Source organism: Andrographis paniculata, unplaced genomic scaffold, assembly GCF_009805555.1.
Source record: "Andrographis paniculata isolate CXL003 unplaced genomic scaffold, ASM980555v1 Contig75END, whole genome shotgun sequence".
Lineage (NCBI taxonomy): Eukaryota > Viridiplantae > Streptophyta > Magnoliopsida > Lamiales > Acanthaceae > Andrographis > Andrographis paniculata.
The window spans coordinates 2,526,759-2,553,031 of NW_026137612.1; the positions used below are offsets into that span (position 1 = coordinate 2,526,759).

Below are 26,273 nucleotides of genomic sequence, written 5' to 3' on the forward strand. Positions count from 1 at the left end.
GCCAAAACAGTAGTTCAGTCGCTTCAAAGGGCGGTCAGTTGGTCGCTTGATGGGGCGACCAATGAATCGTCTGAACGATTGGTTGTTCGGCCGTTTGAAGGGACCGGATGGTGGTCGCTTGATTGTCTCATCCTTCTTCGCCCGACCTTATCTTGTCCGACCTCCTTTAAGACTCTGCTACCATTATTATTATTATTATTATTATTATTATTATTATTATTATTATTACGTAACAATTTCTAATTTGAGTGTTCAGCAGACCAAACATTCTTAAATAATGATGGTCAAAGAGTTAGGTGCAGAGTTTAGAAAATCTTGAAGAGTCGGACGCAGTATTGAAAATATGAAAATTTGGCGCAATTTTGTGAAATTTTATATGAATTTTATATAGTTTTGCTATTGTTATGTATGAAATTTAGAATTAGGTTAAAAAGCCCAAGTTAAAAAGAAAAATGGGCCTAACAATTGAGGTGATCGAAATGGTCGAGGGGCATTGCGGGGAACTAAGGTAAAGTAGACGTATTTCTAAGGAAATAGCGGGTCGGAAGGTCCGCAGATCTGAAAGTCTGCAGGTCGGAAGGTCCGCAGGTCGGAAGGTCCGCAGATCGGAAGGTCCGTAGCTCGGAAAGTCCGCAGGTCGGTTGGTCAGTGAGTCGGACGATGTACAAGTCGAATGGTCTATAAGTCGGGAGGTTTGCGGCTGGACCAACAAGTCAGATGTCTATAAGTCGGGAGGTTTGCGGCTGGACCAACAAGTCAGATGGTCTGTAAGTAGGGAGGTTTGCGGCTGGACCAACAATTCGGGTGATTTGTAAGTCGGAAGGTTGGTGGTCGGACCAACAAGACGGAAGGTCTGCGGTCGGTCCAAAGAGTCGGCTGATTCGTGATTGGATAGGCAGATCGCTTGGTATGGATGTCGGACACTGTTGAAAGTGAATTGGAGTGATAATTTCGGTCGGCTGAGGGCACGTGTCAGCAGGAGATGGGTTAGCAGACGGTTGAAAAAGAAGCGTTATACCCGTTCGTCCGAAAATAATTTTATATACCGTACAGTGTTTAGAGATTTCTAATATCAGATGCTAAATATATCAAGTTCGAAAATAATTTCCTATTTTCGGATTTTACATTTTTTTTGTTGAAAAAATACATCAACAAATTGGCGACCACAGTGGGAGCAAGGCAAGATTGCTGATCCTACATTATTAGAGAATTTCATACGACTGAGGTCTGGCCGAATCATCAGAAAGATCAATATGGCAGGCTCACAACCTCAATCATCATCAGTACCGGTGGGAGAAAATATTTCACCATCTGTCATGCCAAATTTAGGGGAGATTCCCCAACCACCTACCGATTGGTTGTCTTATGTTCAACAATTGAACAATCAGCAAACTTCGGCTATGCAGAACATGTTGCGCGAGCAATAAAATCTTATGCAGAACATGTTAGATCAAGCATTATCAAGGGTTACTCTTCAACCCACCCAGACGCCGCCAGGGGTGTCACCATCAAGAATACAAGCAAATTTTGCAGGGCCATCATATGTGGACAGCACACTTCCAAGCGCCACAACGTTCAACCGAACAGATAGGAGAAAGACTCCTCTGACTTTCCCAAATAATATTCCTTTGGGGCCAAGGGTTGAGAATGTGTAGCCGAACATTACAAGGGAAGAAAGGCCAGAGGGACACGTGCAGGATCCTATTCTTATTCCTGTGCAAAATCCCATTGATATTCCTGATCATCAATATTTTTGTTTGGGTGATGAAATTGCTCACGTATTGAGGGTTCAGTTTGGTCTAAATCCTCAAAAGGCCAACCGACCTGCTTATCAAAGATCTTTTCCAGAAAGGATTATTAATGAATATTCTCTCCCAAGGAATTACAGGCCACCAGATTTTCATGCTTTTTCTGGAGAGGATGGATTCTTTACTATAGAGCATGTGGGGCGTTTCACAACACTGTTAGGGGAAATTGGTAACAATCATTTTTACAAATTACAACTGTTTGGATTGTCTCTAACTAGGACAGCTTTTTCATGGTTTGTAAGTCTGCCACCTGGGCAATTACAAACTTGGGAAGGTTTAGAGATGGCAGTTCATGCCAGATTTTTCAATCCCTTGCCAACGGTTTCTTTGACTGATTTATTGGAAATGAAACAATATCCAGAAGAATCAGCTGCACAGTTTATTGAAAGGGTGCGATTGATGAAAGGACGATGTCCTACAATAATCAATGAAAAAGAGATGACCAATTTAGTGGTCCGAAATATGCATGGTCGCCTAAGAGATGCGCTCACTGCACATGATGTCGAGGATTTAGCAAGTCTTGCATCCAAGGCTGGACGTTTAGAGTCTCTTTTCAGGAAAATGGATCAGAATTTCAGGCGTAATAAAGGTCAACATATGGCTAGTATGGGCACAGAGGCATGCGAATTTGATTTTGATCAGACATAAGAGATGGCAGCCGAAATCATCTATGGAAAACCTTATGTTTGTTCCAAATTGAAGCCAATGCCAGGAACTGAAGGAAGGGATCAACCGACGTTCGACGGTTCAAAAGCTAACGAAATCTTTGATATTTTGCTGACTAATGGCTAGATCCGAATTCCCAAAGGGCAAAGATTGGCTACTAAAGAAGAAATTAAGGGGAGACTGTATTGCAAGTGGCATAATTCCTTCACACATAATACCAGTCAATGTACTCATTTTAGGAAGGAAATTCAAAAGGCCATTAAGGCAGGTCGGCTCAAGTACATCACTTTGGGTGTGGAGCAACAACCATTTCCAAAAGTAACCACATCAATGGTTAATATACAAGCAAGTTCCAGATCAGAAAAAGGGAATTCATCAAACAGTGGCCGACCAGAGGAGAAACTCAAGGTCTGTGAAAAAATAGTGGCTGAAAAATGGGATAACCAAGATGGTTCTTTTAATGTGGAATTAAAGGAGCAAGCGTTGGTCCGGGACCACCCGACTAGGAGGACGGGTTCGGTCGGAAGCAAATGGACTCGAAATAAGAAACCTTTACCAATTGATGTGGATCCTCGCTTCCCAGGCATGAATCGTACTCAGATTCGGAATGCCAAACGCAGATACTCTGCGAGATACAGAGACAAGGTCGCTTCCTCGAAGCAACCAAACGACAGCCGAGGCGCTGCTAAGTATACTGAAGGAGGTCGGTCCATCAGGGTTGTCTCGTTTGAACAGCCGAATGAGGCAAAAGGAGGTCGGTCCATGTAAAAGAAGGGTAAAGGCTTACCAGATGAAAGAGTTAAAGGTTTCAGGTGTCAACATTGCGAGAAGGTTAACATTAATCCATCACTGGAGGAATTTCGTTTAGAATCTCTGAAAATTCAACCTGAAATTGAAACCAAAGAAGAAATTCCAGAAACCATTTCAAGGTCTGTCAAATCTCGATTAGGGCCACGTATCCCCTGCCGAATGACAGAAATTAACTTGGTCGAAGAAGAGCCTTTGTGGGCAAGTTTGGTGGATGAATTTATAGAAGAGCCAGAATGGGCAAAGATTTCGGATCCTAATTTTAAGTTAGAGGTCCCTCCAATAGTCTTCCCTCCCATTTCAGAAGGCACGGCGTCTCATTTGAAGCCTCTGTACGTTAATGCTCATATTTATGGGAAACCAATCACAAAGGTTTTCATAGATAATGGAGCCGTCTTCAATGTAATGCCATTAAAGACTCTCAAGAAGTTAGGAAAGAGAATTCACGATCTATCTCCTGTGGATTTTGAGATGACTAGCTTTACAGGGCAGCCGACCAGACCGGAACGGATGATGGCCGCCTCAAATGAAGTCGGTCCAAAAAAGATTTCCTTTGTTTTCTTTGTGGTGGACGCAGACATTACATATTCAATTTACTTGGACGAGATTGGATTCATACATCTAAATGTGTGCCATCCACACTGCATCAACAATTAATGTTCTGGAAAGGCAATCAGGTCTTCAAAATGGAAGCAAATGACAATCCATTCGGAGCATCAGAACAAGTTGAAGAATCAATTTTTTATTCTGGTCATGTACCTTCAATGTTTCAGTTTTTTATGGCTAATGAATACGCCAAGAAGGGTTTAAATTCATCAGCCAGAATTCAATGTTCTTTTAAAAGAACAGTTGTACTGTATGGCTCTTGAGAAAGCCAAACCTATTTTTATACTATATTTCTTATGGAAGGTGCAAATTTACGAGATTGTAGTCTACTTATTAATCAGTATTATTTAGACCAGCTTTTGAAAAAAGTAGAAAAAAATAAAAAAAGATATATGATGTTCATTTCCAAGAAGATGAGCAATTTCGTTGGCCTAATTTATTAGAGAAAAGAGAGTCAGGTTTCTCAGCACAAGATCCTTTATTGGATTTCAACTTAGGAACCGACCTGGTTCCAAAAATAATCAGGATGAGTGGTTATTTGTCTAAAGAGCAACAAAAATTGATGCTCGAGGTTATAAGAAACAATATTGATTGTTTAGCTTCAGAAATGCCTGGTTTAGAGCGAAGTCTGATAGAACATCAATTGCCCATTAAGAAGGATTTCAAGCCTTGTAAGCAATCTCCAAGACGTATGAGTCCTGACTTGATGCCTCAGATCAAAGAAGAGATTCAGAAGCTTCTTGAAGTAGGTTTCATCCGACCTTGCCGTTATGCGGATTGGTTGGCCAATATTGTGCCAGTGGTTAAAAAGAATGGTAAGATCAGGATATGCATCGATTTTAGAGATCTTAATATGGCCACTCCTAAAGATGAGTATGTGATGTCTATGGCCGACATGTTAATTGACTCTGCAGCAGGGCACATAATTCTCAGTTTGATGGATGGTTATGTAGGATATAACCAAATCTTTTTGGCAGAGGAAGACATTCACAAGACAACATTTAGATGTCCAGGAGCATTAGGTATTTATGAGTGGACAATTATGCCTTTTGGCTTGAAGAATGCTGGGGCGACTTATCAGAGGGCCATGAATTCAATTTTTCATGATCTCATTGGTAAGTCTATGGAAGTATATATTGATGATGTTATCGTCAAATCTTCTAGTTTTGAGGAACATTTGAGGGATCTTAAAGATGCTTTCAGTCGGATGAAGAAGTACAAATTGAAAATGAACCCGACTAAGTGTGCTTTCGGTATATTAGCCGGGAGTTTCTTGGGGTTTTTGGTTCATGAAAGGGGAATTGAGATTGATGCTAATAAAGCCAAGGCAATACTTGCCAGCCGACCACCTCAGACGGTTAAGGAAATTCAAAGTCTGTTGGGGAAAGTAAATTATCTCAGGCGGTTCATTTCCAATGCTGCTGGCAAGGTCAGACCAATCACTAAATTATTGAAGGCAGGAGGTAGCGCCTTTGAGTGGGGACCAGACCAACAGACAGCTTTAGAGGCTATAAAGCAAGCATTGGCTCAACCACCTGTGTTGATGCCTCCCAAGGAAGGTCGGCCCCTCAAACTTTATTTGGCAAAAACCTATGAAGTGGTCAGTTGCTTACTAGCTCAAGATGGAGATGATGGAAAGGAAAGGACAATTTATTATTTGAGCAAGACTCTCACAGGATCAGAATTAAATTATACAATGCCAGTGAAGATGTGTTATTCATTGGTGTTTGCATGCACCAAACTTGAACATTATATGTTGCCCAGAAGAGTTGAGGTTATTTCAAAGATTGATCTCACCAAGTTAATTTTGCAAAGACCTACAATGCAGGGCAGACTTATGAAGTGGGCCATTAAATTAGCGCCTTTCAATTTGTATCATTTCCCTTTGAAAGCGGTCAAAGGCCAAGCAGTAACAGACTTTTTGGCAGACTTCGCAGGTCATGAGCAACAACTGACCGGGGGCATGTCCTATGTTAGTACCCGAAATTGGCTAATATTTTTTGATGGTTCTACCTCAGGAAACAGATCGGGCGCAGGAGTTTTGTTAGAAGGGCCAGACGGCCAAAGGATTAATCTGCAGTTGCAATTAGAAGCCATGACCCATAATTCAGCAGAATATGAGGCTTTAATCTTGGGATTTGAGGCTTCGATAGCTAGGAAAGTTCAGTCGGTTATTATAAAAGGAGATTCTCAGTTGGTGATTAACCAAGTGAACAAACAGTATGTTTGCATTTATCCCCACCTACGCAGATACAGAGATTTGGTTGGTCGGTTGCTATCGAAGATCTCCGAAGTGATAATTGAGTTCATCCCTAGAAAGGAGAATCAATTTGCAGATGATTTAGCTCAAAAAGGTTGCAAGGGAATCCTAAAAGATATATGTGCAGAGGTCGGCCCGGAGACAGAAACAGGAACCGACTGGAGGACAGAACTTGTCATGTATTTACAAGATCCAGGAGCAAATGTACCGATTGGAATTTGACTGAAAGCTTTGTGGTTCGAATTGGTAGAAGGAGTGCTATATAAAAGAACATTCGAAGGATTGCTCTTATAATATTTGGGGCCCAAGCAGGCTTTGGAGGTGATGACAGAAGTGCACAGTGGAATTTGTGGAGCTCATCGAGCAGGTCTGAATATGAGATGGGCTATTCATCGTTTAGGTTTCTTTTGGCCAAAGATTTTTGAAGACTGCATACAATTTGCCAAGGGCTGCTAAGAATGTCAAAGGCATGGGCAGTTAATTCATTTACCAGTCACAAAATTGCAAGCTATGGTAAAACCATGGCCTTTGAAATCTTGGGCTATGGATATCATTGGTAAAATTCATCCTCCCTCGTCCAAGAATCATTGTTTTATTCTGGTTGCAACAGACTATTTTACCAAATGGGTGGAGGCGGTTGCTTTGAAAAATGTGGATCAGAAGGAGGTGATCGATTTTGTGCTGAATCAGATCATATATAGGTATGGTATACCTCATTCAGTAACAACCGACCAAGGTTTGGTCTTTACTGGGGAGAAATTTTTAAGTTTCTTGACAGAGTTTGGTATTCGTCTGAATCATTCTTCGCCTTATTATCCCCAAGCTAATGGGCAGTCAGAAGCAACTAACAAGATTATCATTGGGATTATCAAGAAAACGATTGTAGGGAACCCAAGGAAATGGCATTTGTTGTTATCTCGAGCCTTATGGGCACATAGGAATAACAAAAGTTCTGCCACAGGGTTTTCACCATATCAACTCACCTTTGGACAAGATGCTGTGTTGCCAGCCGAAGTGCAGGTCTCATTTGGACGCACAAATTTTACCAATGATGAAGTTACTGAGGAATATCAACAACTGATGTTGCAGCAATTGGAAAGTCTGGATGTCAACCGACTTCATGCAATTGATCAGATTGTGAAGCAAAATGAAATCAGGGCTAAGACTTATGGAAAAAAATCTTTTACAGAACATTCAAAGAAGGAGACTTGGTCTGGAAGACTATTCTTCCAACATATAAGAAGATTGATCAATTAGGAAAGTGGTCCCCGAATTGGGAGGGTCCATTCATAATTCAAAAGGAAATCGAAAATGGTGCCTTTATTATTATAAATCAAGAAGGTAAAAGGGTACACGACTGTATTAATTCTAAATATCTGAAGAGGTATTTTCCTACCTTTCCAGATAATAAGAAAGCATGAAATAGTAAGTTTATTCAGAACCCATTTGCCAAGGGTTCGAACCTAACAAGGGTTTATTCATTATCAGATGTTGAATCATGCAGAGGATTACTTTCTCCTGAGTCAGAATCTTCATACCAACGATTACGGATCAGTTCTGGCTCTTCATCAACAAGGTCCTCTAAGCTAGGTCGATACTTCTCCCACTGATCTTGCATCTTCTCAAGATCATAGTCGGTCCGGGCTTTCATGTCTGTCACGGCTTGGCGTTCACGATCAACAAGAGTGCGTAATCTTGAAAAGACTACGCGTTGATTGGAGAAGGTATGATCCCAGCCAAGGTCTGGGAGTATGGCTATCACATGGTGTTCAATCAAATCTATGTGATGATCAATGTCGGGAAGGCGATTTTGTATATCCCGAAGAGTGTCATATCCTTCTAGCACTTTTTCCATCAGGCGAATAACACGATGAATAGTTTTCTGCCTCGTTGGGAAAATCTGAATTTGAAATCTAATTGCTTGAGGACGTATAACAGGTCTTCGGCATGACCTCTAACTGGATGATTACCCAAAAAAAAAGGTTGAATAACACTTTGCCAATTGTTTACAGGAACATGAGGATGGTGGGGTGGCATTTTAATATCTGTTAGCAGGTGTGTTCAAGGTTTGATTTATGGATAAACGTTTGTTTGCTGGTTTGCATGGACTGCAAATGTTTATAAAGGAGATGAATTGATTGTTCCCCGAAGGGTTGGAAATTTGGAAAGTGATCCTTAACAATAGGATAAAATTTTATTTAGCAAGTCAAAGTTTCCAAAAGTTTATAAAAGAGATCCTAAAACAAGTTTAATTTGAAACCATTTGTCTTCTGCTCTGGAGAGTCGTTTGTTATTGGCAGCCGACTGGTACTGCCTGATGAGTTGGGATCGGGCGTGAATTTTTAATTCCTGGTCCAGGTCGGCTGCATTGGTCTTGTACCGATCAATCAGGCGTTGCTCGTTGTTTATGTGGCCTTCCAGGACATAATTTTCTTGATAAAGCGCCCTCAGTTCTGCTTCTTTTTGCTGGATTGATCCCTCTATTTGTGCCTTGGCATTCTTAAGGCCTCTAGTCGGCCAGTCGCTTGTTGAATGGATTCCTTGGTTTTGGTCAAGGAAGCCTCAAGATTTATTCGATCCTGGTCGGGCAAGGGTGTCTCAGTCGTCCAAAGTTGAGCGAACAAAACTTCGTTTCAGAGGTCAGATAGTCGCTCCATCAGTTGTTGAAGAATGGAGGTAGCAGCCGACTTTGAAGACATTTGAAACAGAAGACCACCAATGTCTTGAAGAAGGCTGTCAAGCAAGTCTGATCCCAGGTCGGGGAAAGATTGGTCAATAGCCTGTGCAATTATAGTTCGGACGTCCGTCGGGATGGGGACAGTCGACAAGAGGGCTAGATCAGAACATCCCTGGAGGAAATGATATTTATTTCAGACTGAATGGAGCATAAATATTGAGAATTGATTGTGGAAATTGTTTTTACCTCTGGACGGATGGTGGTCATTAAAGGTGCCATAATAGTCATAGGTCTAGAAGGATGAGCGACTGGTACTTCGATAACTGACTCGTCGGCTGCTTCGAATGGGTGTTGAGGTTTGGATCTGGGTCCCTGAACAGTGGGAATGTAGTGTATTCAATAGCATGAAAACACTAACTTGTAATTTGGAAAAGAGGGTATCAAGCGTGTACCAAGTTAACAGAAGTCTCTGAGTCAGAGGAAGGGATTTTTGTAATTCTTGCAAAAGGCCCCTCGGTGGAGCAGCTGCGGGTTCTTCCTCGTGTCTGTTTATTTCTGGTAGAGGGTCCGCTGCCCTTGGGTCTGCCACTCTCAAATCGGCAACCCCCAGGTCGGCTGCCGTCGGGTCTGCCACTCTCAAGTCGGCAGTCCCTAGGTCGGTTGCTCTTAAGTCTGCTACCCTTTGGTCGGGTGCATCTGGGGCGGCTGCAACGAGTTCGTCGGGAGTATCACGAACGGCCACCTCAGGGATAGTTCTGTCTTTTGAGGTGACCGCAGCAGAAGCAGTCGCATCACTGTTTGATGAAATTTGTGTTGTTGCCAGTTCGGCTGGTGAAGGCGCCTGTATCAAGGTCTGCCATTTGGTCGGGGGTTCAGGTGCATGAAGTTGGTTGGTTGGTGACTCTGATGATTCGTTTGGAGTTGGAGCAGTTGGGGCAGTCGCTCTGACCAAAGTCGGACCTGTATATCAGAATGATGGTTGATAAAATGTTAAGTACAGAAGTTGTATTGAATCAGGGTTATTGGAAAAATACCTGGGCAAGGTCGGGTCTTTACAGGTGGCTGACCTTTTGAGCGGTCTCTCAAAGGCTGTTGATCGTTTTCAGAGAAGGGGATAGCTTGAATCTGGGAGGCTTTTCTTTTTCTCTGTGGAGTGCCCGACCTAGTGCCCTGGGTAATTAATTTCCTTCGGGTGTTGGTCAGTAGGGTCGCCCCTAATATCAGTGCAGGCTGGGGTAGAAGGATGCTCAGCAGGTGATCTTTGTCAGGAGCAATTAAGGTCCAGGTGACCGACCACCATTCGCGAAAAGTTTCAATTGAAGTTGGAGAAGTTCTGAAAGGGATGTAGGAGTTGGAAGTTATGTAATTGGTGAGCTGGGATATATACGGGGCAATCAAATCAGGAATGACTTTCCCATCTGGACTCTGAATTATTAAATGTGGATGGGCAATAGGACCAGGCAAGCCTTGTTGGCATCCAAATTGGCGTGCCAAAAACTGAGGCTGATAGTTGAAGGTATAAAATGCTTTGGGGCCTTTCTTATCAATTTTCTTGCTAAAAAATAAGGATCTAGGCTTAAGTGTAACATCCCAGGAGAAGGAATAAATGGGATGCGGAAGTGGGTCCGGTTCAGACAAAGGCGAAGGTATAGGGAATGGCCAAAATAGGCCAGACGCATAACCTATGTACTTTTGGTACATATAGAATCGAGAGTTATTACGATCATCTGCTAGAATGGCAGTTATGATAGGGTCAGATGCTTGGAGGTTGTTGTGACCTAAACAAAGTCGGTTGAGGGCTAATCCTAGAGACTTATCAGGTGTGGGAGCAACGGGAGGTTGACCCAGTTGGAAAACGTCGGGGAAGTAGAGACGGAACCACAATTCTAAAAACCAGAAGGGGCCTGATGCAGCAGTATCTAATTTTTTTACCATCCTTGTCTGTAAGACGGGTGCTAACCCTGGACAGCCCTTCAAAAAGATTCGCAAGAAAAAGGGTGCCTAACGAAAAGAAACGACCTGAAGCTATATGTATGGCTAGGTCAAGGTGAGAAGGGAGGACACATTTTGAAGGGGAAACTATTACATACTTACAGAGCCAAAAGAGCAGGAAGACTGTATGTTCCCGGTCGATTACAGGGGTCCCGTCTGCTCCTTGATGGTCATTCAAAAAATTAGTCCAGCCCCATTCCTTAATGCCCGCCAGTGACCAACCCAAATGGTCCGCATTGGGCTCTTGTCTATCTAGGGTACCTATTACAGGGTCTTCTCCCACAATGGGTAGATGGGCGATCATGGCCACATCCTTGAGTGTGGGGTTGATGGGGGCTGTTGAGAGAAAGAAAGCGCATACCTCAGGATGCCAGAACGCTGCCATTGCTAAAAGAACTTTCTCATGTAGATGGCATGGGAGTGTAGACAGACGTATGGCCTGATCGATCTGTTGATTTTTCCATTGATCCTAGAAATGTTCTGCTACTCTTTGGTACTAGGTGCGGTATGGATTCTTGGGGTCCGTCAAATGAGTTTTGATGTTGTCATGGAGACGGATAGCGTTGTAGTTGAGATTGTTGATAGCCAGTAGATTTCTTGCCTCAAAGACCTCTCTCATTCGGTTGGAGTCTTCAGGGGTAGTGCAGTAGGGGCGAATGGTTGGAGTAAGCATTTTCATCGCCACAAAAGCTGTTTCGAGGGTTGATCCGTCGAAGGGAAGTGCATGAATGTATTGATTTGTCATGGTTTGAGTCGCAGAGATTGCGATTAGCAAAGGCTGGTTTTGAAGAAAGGGGGAGTTTTGTGACACAATGTGTTGCAATAACTGATCGCAGTTGCAGAGGCAATTCCTCAGTGGGGTTGTGGTTTATGAACTTCCAAACGGCGATTAAGGAATGGCGTTTGAAAGTCCAATGGCGGCGGGCAAGTTGTTACGTATGAAATTTAGAATTAGGTTAAAAAGCCCAAGTTAAAGAGAAAAATGGGCCTAACAATTGAGGTCATCGAAATGGTCGAGGGGCATTGCGGGGAACTCAGGTAAAGTAGACGTATTTCTAAGGAAATAGTGGGTCGGAAGGTCCGCAGATCTGAAAGTCCGCAGGTCGGAAGGTCCACAGGTTGGAAGGTCCGTAGGTCGGAAGGTCCGCAGGTCGGAAGGTCCGTAGCTCGGAAAGTCTGCAGGTCCGCAGGTCCGAAGGTCCACAGGTTGGAAGGTCCGTAGCTCGGAAAGTCCGCAGGTCGGAAAGTCCGAAGGTCGAAAAGTCCGCAGGTCGGTTGGTCAGTGAGTCGGACGATGTACAAGTCGGATGGTCTATAAGTCGGGAGGTTTGCGGCTGGACCAACAAGTCGGATGGTCTATAAGTAGGGAGGTTTGCGGCTGGACCAACAAGTCGGATGGTCTGTAAGTCGGGAGGTTTGCGGCTGGACCAAAAATTTGGGTGATTTGTAAGTCAAAAGGTTGGCGGTCGGACCAACGAGGCGGAAGGTCTGCGGTCGGTCCAAAGAGTCGGCTGATTCGTGATTGGATAGGCAGATCGGTTGGTATGGAGGTCGGACACTGTTGAAAGTGAATTAGAGTGATAATTTCGGTCGGCTGAGGGCACGTGTCAGCAGGAGAGGGGTTAGCAGACGGTTGAAAAAGAAGCGTTATAACCGTTCGCGCGACGGTTTCCAGTACCGTTTCTGAAGAGTATTTAAGGATTAAAATTTGCAACTGAAATCTTATCTTCAATCAACTTCAAACGACGACAAAGTCAGTGATTTGGGGATCATCATTTAAATTTTCAGCATTTTAATTTCCAGTTAATTTTCTGTACTGTACAGTGTTTAGAGATTTCTAATTTCAGATGCTAAATATATCAAGTTCGAAAATAATTTCCTATTTTCGGATTTTACTTTTTCTGTTTTGAAAAAATACATCAACAGCTATATATATATCAAGTCGTATTTATACGTTTGCATAGTTTATCGTTCATTGTGAATCACATTTCAATTGGCTGCACATATATAAAAATATATATATTTATATAATTTATTATATTTCTTTCTCTCATCTTTCTATCCCAACCGACTACATATTGGACGGATGGTTAGTCGGTTGGCCTTAGAGAGACCCAAGCTCTGGACTGTCGGCTGCTGGTTAGTCGGTTGGCCATAGAGAACGCCGACCGCTGGATTGTTGGTCTCTGGTTAGTCGGTTGGCCTTAGAGAAACCCGACCCCTGGACTGTCGGCTGCTGTTAGTCAGTTGGCCATAGAGAGAGTCGGCCGCTGAATTATTAAAAAAATAATTATCTATAAAATGATATATATTGATGTGTTTTAAAATTTTAATTAAATTTTTAAAATTTAATTATATAAATATGAATGTATAAATTTAAATAAATAAAGAATATTGTTGATGTATTTTTTCAACAAAACAAAGTAAAATCCAAAAATAGGAAATATCTTCGAATTTGATAAAATGAATGCCTGAGATTAAGAATCTTTAAACACTGTAGGGTACATAAGTAAACTAAGGAAAATAAAACTACAGACTGAAAAATTAAAGTGGTGACCTCTGTATCAGCCGACCTCTGTATCAGCCGACCTCCGTATCAGCCGACCTCCCTTTCAGCCGACCTCCGTATCAGCCGACCTCCCTTTCAGCCGACCTCCGTATCAGCCGACCTCCTTTTCAGCCGACCTCTGTATCAGCCGACTTCCGTATCAACCGACCTCCGGATCAGCCGACCTCGGTATCAGCCGACCTCCCTTTCAGCCGAGCTCCGTATCAGCCGACCTCTGTATCAGCCGACCTATGTATCAGCCGACCTCCGTATCAGTAGACCTCGGTATCAGCCGACCTCCCTTTCAGCCGACCTCTGTGTTAGCCGATCTCTGGATCAGCCGACCTCCGTATCAGCAGACTTCCGTATCAGCTGACCTCTGTATCAGCCGACCTCCGTATCAGCCGAACTCGGTATCAGCCGACCTCCCTTTCAGCCGACCTCGGTATCAGCCGACCTCGGTATCAGCCTACCTCTGTATCAGCCGACCTCTGGATCAACCGACCTCTATATCAGCCGACTTCCGTATCAGCCGACCTCTGGATCAGCCGACCTCCCTTTCAGCCGACCTCGGTATCAGCCGACCTCCCTTCCAACCGACCTCGGTATCAGCCGACCTCTAGATCAGCCGACCTCCGTATCAGCCGACTTCCGTATCAGCCGACTTCTGTATCAGCCGACCTCCGGATCAGCCGACGTTCGTAAAAAAATATATTTTTCTTTGGATAATTTTTTTCTATTATATTAATAAATTATTTTCTACAAAATGATATATATACTGAATTGGTCGGATGGCAAAGAGAAGGAAAACCATTCAGTAATTAGTCGGTTGGGATAGAAAGAGGAGGAGAACCATCCAGTAAGTAGTTGGTTGGGATAGAAACAGGAGAGAAAGAAATATAATAAATTATATAAATATATATTTTTTATGTTCTTTATAAGAGCAGCCGTCTAGTCGGACCAAAATTTTTTTTGTTTTGCGTGTCCAACAAATTCAAAAACCCATGCATTAGTTTCAAATGTATTTTTTTATATATCATAACATTAAAATATTGTAACTAAGTTATTGTATTAAAGAAAATATTGTGATCTACAAAATGATATCCATATCAATATATTTTGTACAAGTAAATCACTACAAAATAGCAAATGGAATTGAAAATACACAACGCTTAAGAACATCCAATATTTTCAGTATAACTGACAACGTGGGGTTTATTGACAAATTTAGTCATACTTGCCCATAATATTACCTGTACGTACTACTGATATAAAGATACACTGTTTCAGTATTAAGGATAATTTAGTAAAAACAGGTAATCATCCGTACGACTTCTCGTATATATATGTGTTTCTTGATATAAACTACCCATTCAAAAAAAATATAATACTATAAAAAAATATTTCATATGAAAAACACAACATAAATACATATATTAAATACATATTTTTATTATAAAATATAACATATCATTTATTTTTATTATTAAAATAATATAGTAAGGTGCAATGGTTAGAAGTTTAGTTTTAGGTTGATACTTGAGTTGAAAATGATATATTTAATTAATATTGAATTTATAATAATGATTATTAAATTTAGAATATATATCTTAATATCTTTAAAAAGTATACCTCAATAAATTAAATATAATATAAATATTATTTTATAAAAATTAAAATTTTATATAATATAATATAATAAAATATTTAAGATAATAAAGTAAAAATTAATGATAGAGTTATAATAAAAATTAGTGATAGAGTTATAATATTATTTTATTATTTTTATATAAGTAACATTATTATTAAATTTTGAAAATAATATATAATTAACAAATTTAAAATATGTATTGTATTTAAATATTTTATAATTATTATTTTATAAAAATAAATGTATATATAATTTAAATAAACATAAATTAAAAAAAAATATGAATTTTAAAAGTAAATAACAATATTTTGATACTAAAAAAATATTACTCCTTTCGTTCTATTGAAATGTTGCCATTTTTAATTTTTGTCAATCCTAAAACAAGGTTATCATTTCCTAATTTAGTAATTGTACTACCTACTTAATATAATAAATACCCTTCCAACTTACACTATATTACACAAATGACATTACTTTTATATTACACAATACTAATAGGGGGTATTTTCCTCTTTTTCACTACAACTTATTATAATACTAATATTAAAAAATCTACGTATAAAAAGTAAACGTCAACCTTGCACCGAGACGGAGGGAGTATTTATATTTATTAAATATATTTATTGAAAAATAACAAAAGATTTATTATTCCAATAAATTTTTCGATAAATTCTATATAAATCTCCAAACCGCTGAAAACTTCCATTAAACTCGCCTCTTTGTTTATTTTTCCCTTTAAACTCCCTAAACATAAATTTATATTACCTATAAAATAACTTTTTAACACTTCTATTCTTTATAAAATTACAAAAATATCAAATTCATTTCAAAAGTCACTAAACCCCGCGTTTGTGTTCTTATCCTCAACCCTAGCTAACCTTGTACCGTGCCTCACATTCGATAGATTCTATACGTCTGTCGCCGCCCACCGGGAAATCTCCACCCCCTCTACCGCCGCCGCCCATCGTCTGTCATTGTCCGGATCATTCTCTCACAATGGCTCCCCGTCAAAAGTAAGTATATTTTAAGTTTTGTTTTATTCTCCCGCATAATATTTGTATCATAGTTGTTGATGTATTTTTTCAACAAATAAAAAGTAAAATCCGAAAATAGAAAATTATTCTCGAACTTGATATATTTAGCATCTGAGATTAGAAATCTCTAAACACTGTACGGTACAGAAAATAAACTGAAAAATAAAACTACAGACTGGAAAATAAAGTGGTGATCCCCAAAAGCAATTCTCTTGAATTTGATGTCGATTGAAGATGATCTGCCAATTGCTGACCTAAATCCTTAAATATTCCTCAGAAGAGACGTTTCGGAACCGTCGCCAGCAACCGCTGTCAACCGCCCACAACGAAACGTTTTAAAACGTCGTCTGGTTGGTTACGCAACCGTCTCGCCAACCGCATAACCCATCCGACCAAATCAGAGACTAACTGGTCGCTAGACCAAACGACTCCTTGGTCGCCCCATCAAGCGACCACCCTCTGGTCTTTCCAGACGATTCAATAGTTGCCCCAACCAAGCGACTGAACTACTGTTCACTTAATTAGGCGATTGATTAACAGACTTTCGCTTGGTCCAGACTCCGCATTGGCCGACTCAACCGATGGCGGACCAACCGACTGTGAACCAACCGACCCAATTACAGACCATCCGACCTGCCTGTCTGACCGCGGACCTTCCGACTTGTTTGGTCCAGCCGCAAACCTCCCGACTTGCGGACAATTCGACTTGCAGACCATCCGACTTGTGGACTTTCCGACTTGCGGACGTTCCGACCTGCGGCCGTTCCGACCTGCGGCCATCCGACCTGTGGACCATCAGACCTGCGGACCTTTCGACCCACGGACTTTCCGACCTGCGGGCCTTCCGACTTGCGGACCAACCGACCAAACCTACTGACCGAGGACCAACCGACCTGACCAACCGACCTGAGCGCAAATTTTTCTCCTTTTCCACCCCACTTAGTGTCTAACTTTCTTTAAAATCCTGCTATCCTTATTATTATTATTATTATTATTATTATTATTATTATTATTATTATTATTATTATTATTATTTTTGCGTAACAACTTGCCTCATCCTCAAGACTCCTAAACGTCATTTCTTATGATGTTTAGGAGTTAGCAGGCCGTCATCCGAGGCCACGTCAGCCTCAGATCCGACCTCCAACTTTCGAGGCTACGTTGGACCCGACCTCCATTTATCGCGGACTGGTGCTGGCCTGTACGTTGGTCGATCTTGCACTACCATTTCTTCAACACCTCATCCCTGACAGAAGTCGTGATCGTTTTCTCAGAAAAAAGATTTTAACCTCCCTGCCTTGGATGCTAAACTGGCCAGATCTCGAAAATCGTGGGTCGTTAAAACCTCCCGCCGTTGTGTATGCATATTTCGGACCACCAAATTGGTCATCTTGCTTTCCTCAATGATTGTCGGGCAACGTCCCTTTATTAATCACATCCGCTCTATGAATTGGTAGGCGGTCTCCTCTGGCATTTGCCTGATCTCCAAAAGGTCTGTGAGTGAGACTGTTGGAAGAGGAATAAAGAACCTTGCATGAAAGGCCGCTTCCAAACCTTCCCAAGTTTGTATTTCTCCAGGTGGTAGATCGACAAACCATGAAAACGTTGTTCTGGTAAGAGACAAACCAAATAGTTGCAGTTTATAGAAAGGGTTATTACCGACCTCTCCTAACTGTGCTATGAACCGACCCACATGCTCTATGGTGGAGGATCCATCTTCTCCTGAGAAAACATGAAAGTCTGGCGGTCGATAATTCCTCGGGAGAAGATACTCATTGATGATTCTCTCTGGAAATGGCCTTTGATACACCGGTCAGTTCACCGTTTGCGGGTTCATTCCGAAATGCACCCGCAAAACTTGAGCGATATCCTCTGGATCTATCCTGGGTGGAACAGAATCTTCCCTAGAGAAGGCTGGCTCGGCTGGGATGGGATTATGAATCTGATCTCCCAATCTTTCTTCACTGGGGATGGTTGGCTCGTCTGGGATGGGATTATGAGCCTGTCCTCCCAAACTCGCTTCCCTTACGATATTCGGCTAAGTATTATCAACTCTTGGTCCCAAAGGAACATTATCTGGGAAATTTAGAGGAGTCTTCCCCATATTTGTTCGGTTGAAAGTTGTGACGCTTGGAAATGTACTGTCAACGTACATTGGCCCTGCAAATGTTGATCCTGGAAAAGTCATCTGAAAACGAGAAGGTAACACGGCTGGAGGCATGTTTGGATACAGGGTGAATCTTGAGAACGCCTGGTCCAACATGTTCTGCATTAGGTTTTGTTGCTCACGCAACATGATGTTCTGTTGCTCGCGCAACATATTCTGCATAGCCAAAGTTTGTTGATTGTTCAATTTTTGAACATAAAACAACCAATCGATAGGTGGTTGGGGAATCTCCCCTGAATTTGGCATGACATGTGGTGAAATATTTTCTCCCACCGGTCCTGATGATGATTGAGGTTGTGAGCCTGCCATAGTGATTTTTCTGATGATTCGGCCAGACCTTAGTTGTATGAAATTCTTTGATGATGTAGGATCACCAATCTTGCCTTTCTCCCAGGTCGCCAATTTGTTGATGTATTTGTCCAACAAACAAAAAGTAAAATCCGAAAATAGGAAATTATTCTCAAACTTGATATATTTAGCATCTGAGATTAGAAATCTCTAAACACTGTACGGTACAGAAAATAAACTGGAAAATAAAACTACAGACTGGAAAATAAAGTGGTGATCCCCAAAAGCAATTCTCTTGAATTTGATGTCGATTGAAGATGATCTGCCAATTGCTGACCCAAATCCTTAAATATTCCTCAGAAGAGACGTTTCGGAACCGTCGGCAGCAACCACCGTCAACCGTCCAAAACGAAACGTTTTGAAACGCCGTCTGGTCGGTTACGGTAACCGTCTCGCCAACCGCATAACCCATCCGACCAAATCAGAGACTAACTGGTCGCTAGACCAAACGACTCCTTGGTCGCCTCATCAAGCGACCACCCTCTGGTCTTTCCAGACGATTCAATGGTCGCCCCAACCAAGCGACTGAACTACTGTTCACTTAATTAGGCGACTGATTAACAGACTTTCGCTTGGTCCAGACTCCGTATTGGCCGACTCAACCGATGGCGGACCAACCAACTGTGAACCAACTGACCCGATTACAGACCATCCGACCTGCTTGTCTGACCGCGGACCTTCCGACTTATTTGGTCTAGCCGCAAACCTCCTGACTTGCGGACCATTCGACTTGCAGACCATCCGACTTGCAGACTTTCCGACTTGCGGACCTTCCGACCTGCGGACCATCCGACCTGTGGACCATCAGACCTGCGGACCTTCCGACCCGCGGACTTTCCGACCTACGGACCTTCCGACTTGCGGACCAACCGACCTGACCAACCGACCTAAGCGCAAATTTTTCTCCTTTTCCACCCGACTTCGTGTCTAACTTCCTTTAAGATCCTGTTATCTTTATTTTTATTATTATTATTATTTTTTGTGCGTAACAATAGTATTATTTGGTTTGTTTTTTTGTGTTATATATGTCTATATTTTATTTATTTGGTTTGGTTATTTATGTTTAAAAATATTGAAAATTTAATCGATTGTTTGTTGGTTGGTTGAATATAATAGATTTTTTATTCTTTTTTACGTCTACTCAATTTATAAAATACATATTTCATAACACTACAATCTTATCCCGATGTGCCACATCATATTTCTCATTGATAATCTTCGAGTTAGAACCATTAATGACACCTGATCATCGATCTACAATTGCCTCGACCTCCTTTGGACATTTTTTTGAAAATGCCTCCTGGTTACATTGGTTGGGAACGTATGGAGACATATATGGATTGTTACAATTTTGAATCTAACGATTTTTGCTTTCGTGGGGGCTTTTTGTTCCATTTTTTTAGAATGAATTTTCAATAGTAATGAGAGTACATTGTAAAGTTCAATCTATTCCTGATAGAGTAGACACTACAAAAAAAATTATAAATTACTACGGAAAAATTTGGTCACAATTGACAAAATTTTTGTCATAACTTTAAATTACAATGAAATTTGCAACCAAATGAAAGTTGTAGTAAATATTATTGTAGTAATCCATTGTGACTATTAAAATTTTCCGTTGCAGAGAGTTGCAATAGAATTAGTGACCGTCATTTCTGTCGCAATTTTTTGTTACGGAATCTTACTACAGAAATATATTGTTCTCATAGTGCAATGTATTGGAAAATATATGTTGCTAATTCTGTTGCAAGTTTTTGCAACGCATTTTAAAACTGAATGTATATGTTGCAAATAGAATAGCAAATTGCGAGAGAATATAACTATTGCTAATTCCGTCACAATTTTTGTAGTAGATTGCCTTTTCAATTTGTTTTGCTCATTTTTTTGTCATTTTGTTTTTCAATATCTATCTCAAAAATATTAATTAATCCTCCATAATCAATAAAATTTAATGATTCGATTAATATATCTCATCAAAGATACAATAACTAACTGAAATCATATAAAATTTTCAAATTTAAATAGTGTCAATAGACCAAAGATACAATGTATTTAGTATCAGTACCGCAAGTAGCACATATCAAAAAAATGTATAAATCTAATTCAAGTTACCATAATATTATACCAAAACAACTAAGGTCGTAACTAAAAAACTTGTAATAATAAAATATCATGATGTCGGAGCACTACCACCATCTGAATCGGGTTCGGATCTATGAATGGATGGTGCTCCCATACGTCGTAATTGCTCCATAATGGTTAAGTACAAATCGCATATGGCTCGTTGTTGGTTCTCCATATTTGTGACACGTTGTTGCATCACTTCTCATTGACTACGTACCTCGGAAAAATCTGTCCTCAACTCACACTCCATCTTTGTCCATCGTTCCTCAAGAATAAATGTGCCCGGAGTACGACCATCGCTGCAGAATGATGATGGTCGAGGAGGAACAGTCGCACTTAATGACCCCAACCCATAAATGCGATTTTTTCTTGTCACGTGGTACTATGGTGAGGAATGCATTATCCGGATCATATGACGTATTTCCTTGTTAAGTCAGGTGTGCTTCAACAACATCCACCTTATCCTGAAAATAATTTAGATGAATACCATGTTAGTTTTTCAAACAAAATAATAAGAATGCTTGATACAAATGAATAATAACAATAATAACAATAACAACAACAACCAACAACAACAACAACAACAACAATATGGTGGCAATGCATATGACTTCGACACTAAAATTTACATGCCCCAATAAATGCCCAGAAGGAGGCAACCAAATCCAATTAAAGTCAATATTTCAATAGATCTATAACTTTTAGTGCCTTATGTTAATCCTTTAATTATGAGCTCAATCAATCAATACAAAACAAAATTTCTGCTCTTGAAGTATATTAAGATCAATAAACGATTACTTTTGGTGCAACTTAATTTACAACATCAAAGAAAAGTTAACGTAAAGTACATGTCTAGTTTAACTAAAAACATAACACATTTAATACCAAAACTACAAACATAATAATAATACCAATTTAACCCACCAACCAACTTAAAGATGAATAATAAACCTATGCCAACCAACATAATAATAACACCAAATAAAAATGTAAGTTATGATAAGGATCCCACTAAAATTCATTTGCAACTTAGTAATAAAGAATGCATGAAAATAAAAAATACAAAATGAGATTGTCTAACAATACAATTAATCCATTCCCCAACAAAATTTAAACAAGGCAAAATTGCCCATAACTCCCTTATGATTTCGAAACTCAGCGTAAATCCCCCATCTACTTTAAAAATTGCATGGCACCCCGTTCTACTTTAAAAAATGCTACATGAAACCCCACTATGGTTTTAAAACTCAGCTTAAATCCCCACTTTACTTTAAAAAATTGCATGCCGTCCTCTTATACTTTAAAAAATATTGAATGAAACTCCCCCGACATGCAAAACATACAGATATGAAATCATCTTCTCATCATACTAGAGAGTTTTTATGGTGGTGGGGTTTCATGCAACGTTTTCGAAAGTATAATGGAATGCCATACAATTTTTAAAGTATAGGGAGATTTTACGCTGAACTTCGAAACCCCAAGGGAGTTACGAACAATTTTACCTTTAAACAATAAAATATTTTTATTTAGAATGAATTATAAACATAATAATAACACCAATTTAACCCACCAACCAACCTAAAGATGAATAATAAACCTATGGCAACCAACACAATAATAACACCAAATAAAAATTTAAGCTATGATAAGAATCCCACTAAAATTCATCTGCAACTTAATGATAAAGAATGCATGACAACAAAAAATACAAAATGAGCTTGTCAAACAATATAAATAATCCATTCCCCAACAAAATTTAAACAATAGAAATTTTTTATTTAGAATGAATTATGAAAACGATAATGGAAATCAACTCACAACTATTTTAGTTGCTTTCGCATTAATGAATGTGACACAATTGTGTTCTTTAGAATTGGACCCATTTATAGGTTCCAACCTTATTCATCCCCTGAATATTTGCAAATGATAAAAAAATTAATAGTTAAATCTAAAAAACATTAATCAATGTTAATAACTAAACAAAGAAATACCAGCTTCTGCACTGACTCCGTAAAAGATTGCGAGCCACCAGTGTGAGTCGACTCAGTACGACCAGTCATATTCCCACAACGCCTATTCTTTTTTGTTGTATCGAATTTTTGTTTTGCAACATCAGATGACCAGATTCTCCGCCACTCAGCCAGTATTGTCACATCAATTTGCTCCTCCGGCTTTCTCCCCCGTTCAGATCTAATATCATATATCCACTGACCATATACATTGACAGCCTTGGAATTGAACTCCTCCTTGACTTGACCCTCCACTGAAGTGTCCCAAATAGCATATTTCTATATTTGATGTTAGACGCAAATACTTTAATATCCCTGTGTAATAAAGTACAACCACATTATATTTAAAAATTATACCTATATACCTTAAATTCTTTCCAATACCATTCTTTTGTGATTGATGGAACTTTCCTCCATGTGATTCCATCCTTATCCGCGTTAGATCGAAACACTTTATGAGATTTACTAGTAACACTACGTGGCCAAAATAGGCTGAAACATTAATGATATTAAAATTATAAGAATTAATATTTTTAAAAAGAAAAAGATTCATTCAATTTGAATAATTCCAAACCTGCCATCATCCTAAACAATGATCGAAGACCATGCTGCAGTAGTGGATGAAGTTGGAGGCGGAGCGGAACCTACAATAAAGATATAAATAATTAATATCAATATGCATTGCTAAATTATATTTATGACATTCAATACTTACTAAAAGCTTCTGCATCCATAGAAACTGAATTAGGTACCCGTGATGGTGAGCCTACAATATATGTAACACACATTTACGATTTTGGTTGAAAAAATTAAATAAAAGCATAGGAGCCTACAATATATATCACACACAGTTAGGATTTTGGTGTAAAAAATTAAATAAAAACATATGAGCCTACAATATAGCACACACTTACGACCTTAATAGAAAAATAAATAAAAAATGATCATATCTAAATTTTTCCATAAATACCTGAGTCATCATCTGGATAAGCTGGTGCGTCATCACGGTGTTCACCCTGACCCTCTCGGGCTCTAACAAGTCGAAGGGCCTCAATAATATCCCTTTGCATCTGATCTGAAGCGTGACCTTAAGACATCTATATTGTTAATTTGAATAAGTCTAAATAGTATTACCAATATATATATATAACATAGTATGTATACCAATTATTTAAAACATATCATTTCGCACTACGTATCAGAATCTTCTTCATCAGTTGTTGAATTAAATAATAATATTTCATCCTCATCTGTTTCTATATACACCTCTTCATCATCCGAATAATCAGACTCAACCAATGGGATGCCATTGTCACCACCAACAACTGCCAGATTGAAATCCTCTGCATTACTAACCATTTCAATGCCCCATGTCTGTACTATGGGGTCTTGATAAGTTTTATGTTCAATCATCATTTTTTTATCTCCCTCTTTTATTTCAACCCAACCGCGTGGCTTAACCTTACAAACTGCAAGCCAATCATCTTTGTCTCTTTTTGTACTTGGAAATGAGATATAAGATACTTGCGATGTTTGCATTGCCAAAATAAATGACTCATATGTTCGGAGGTGCTTCCTTTTGTTGATCTCTACTATGTTATATCTATCATGTTTTTTTGTACCCACACCTATCGTAGGATCATACAAATTACATTTAAAAAGAGCACATCATTTATTGGGAGTACTGGGAACTCTATTTCCAAAATTTCTTCAATCTTTCCATAATATTCGAGTCCACCACCGTCTATGGATACCCTACTATTGTATGTTTCTTTTGTGGAACCATAATTCTCAGTATGGAAACGATATCCATTTACAAAGCAGATAGTGTAAGTATCAACTTCAATCAATGGACCATGTGCAATGTCTCTAAAGATACAATCAAGCTCTTCGTTTTGTGATGCCTACATCAATATGTATTTTCAAAGTGACATAGTTAAACAAGAGTTATTTAAATTATTCATAACCTAAAATATTATGAGATTACACTTACATATCTAACAAACCATGAGACAAATTTATGTTGAAGCTCAACACCTAATTGTGCATAGTTAAACAAGAGTAATTTGTGGATTTTCTACCGTTAGAATCTCTTCAAATTTTCTACCAAAACTAATGTCGTTAATATCATCGAATAATTTAAATGACTTATAAATTTGACTTATCCATAAAAGGTTAAACTTCAGGAATCTTCAACATAAAATATTTATGAATCGCTTTCTCTCCACTATAGTTAGGAATCGCCTTTTTCTTTTTCCTTGTAAACGAACGGGATGGTTAAAAGCAGCAATTTTGGTAGATCGATTCAATGTTGGACCTCCAACATCTTGCCTCGGCACATTCCTAGTCCGTGTCAGTACATGTTGCTCAAAGTATTGTGAGCAGAAAAAGGATTTCTCACGTACTAGGAAGGCATTGCATATGGAACCTACAACTTGTGTTTTATTCTTTACCATCTGTTTTAAATGATTTAGAAATCTACAATTAGAAAAGTATTAAGAATGGTAGTTTTATCTCACTTGTATTGAAAATTTAAAAATATCTCTCAAAGGGATACATCCAACGAAATTGGACGGGACCACCGACACGAGCTTCATATAGCAAATGGATTGGTAAATGTTCCATGCTATCAAAGAAGCCAGGGACAAAAATGGTCTCCAACTTGCAGAGGATAATTGCAATCTCCTTGCTCAATTTCTCCATATCGCTTACCGTAATCACCTTTGATGTCAACCGCCGAAATAAGTTGCTTAGTTCAGTCAATGCTTCTCATATATTTTTAGTCAATAACTCCCGGAACCCAATAGGAATAAGTCTTTGCATACAAACATGACAAACGTGGCTTTTCATGCCAAACATACTAAGCTTCTTCATATTTATGCATCTTCCCAAGTTTGACATGTATCCATCAGGCATCTTTATCTTCTCAATCCAATTTAAGAACTCCTCCTGATGGAATTTGTCCAAAGTGTACACCGTACTAGGATAGCACTGTCGAACTACATCATACTCAAGTTCTTTTCTATCACAAAAAATTGTCATGTCTGGTCGCGCTTTTGCATTATCTTTTGTTATTCCCTTAACATCCATAATTGTATTGAAAATATAGTTGAATACATTCTTTTCGATTTGCAAGTATTTCCAATACGGCAAGTCCCAAAATATACTCTTTTTACGCCATCCACATTCTTTGCATAACTTCTTGTTTGTTACATCAACATCTTTCTCAGTTACCTTTATAAAAATCAAAATATATTTTAATATACGAAAAAAATTAAGTTATGCAAACGAAGGTGTTATGATGTAATTTATGTTACCCTTCTAAAGCCATGGCTTTCAAGTTCATGAATTTTCTCAACTCTAGTTCTTCGACGAGGTGGCGGCCTGAAATCAACTAGCCCCTTTTTGAACTTCTTTTTGTCACATCGATATGGATGATCTTCGGGCAAAAACTATCGATGTGTATCAAACCAAGACTGTTTAGAACCAATAGGATCTTGAAAAGATTTAAGTTGATCTTGACAAACTGGGCAAGCTGTTTTCCCCGATGTTCCCCATCCGGACATCATCACATAT

The 26,273-nt window shown here is 39.4% G+C and overlaps 1 protein-coding gene across 1 annotated transcript; it reads left to right on the top strand.

Annotated features, from left to right (window-relative positions):
- Positions 1 to 5,982: 5,982 nt before the first annotated feature.
- Positions 5,983 to 6,369, top strand: LOC127266276 (uncharacterized). Its single transcript, XM_051296465.1, has one exon. It carries the CDS (start codon positions 5,983 to 5,985, stop codon positions 6,367 to 6,369), a length of 387 nt encoding a protein of 128 aa, XP_051152422.1.
- The last annotated feature ends 19,904 nt before the right edge of the window (positions 6,370 to 26,273 follow it).

Excerpts from the sequence above, each read along its gene's own strand:
- LOC127266276 (XM_051296465.1), top strand. The coding sequence starts at position 5,983 with ATGACCCATAATTCAGCAGAATATGAGGCTTTAATCTTGGGATTTGAG.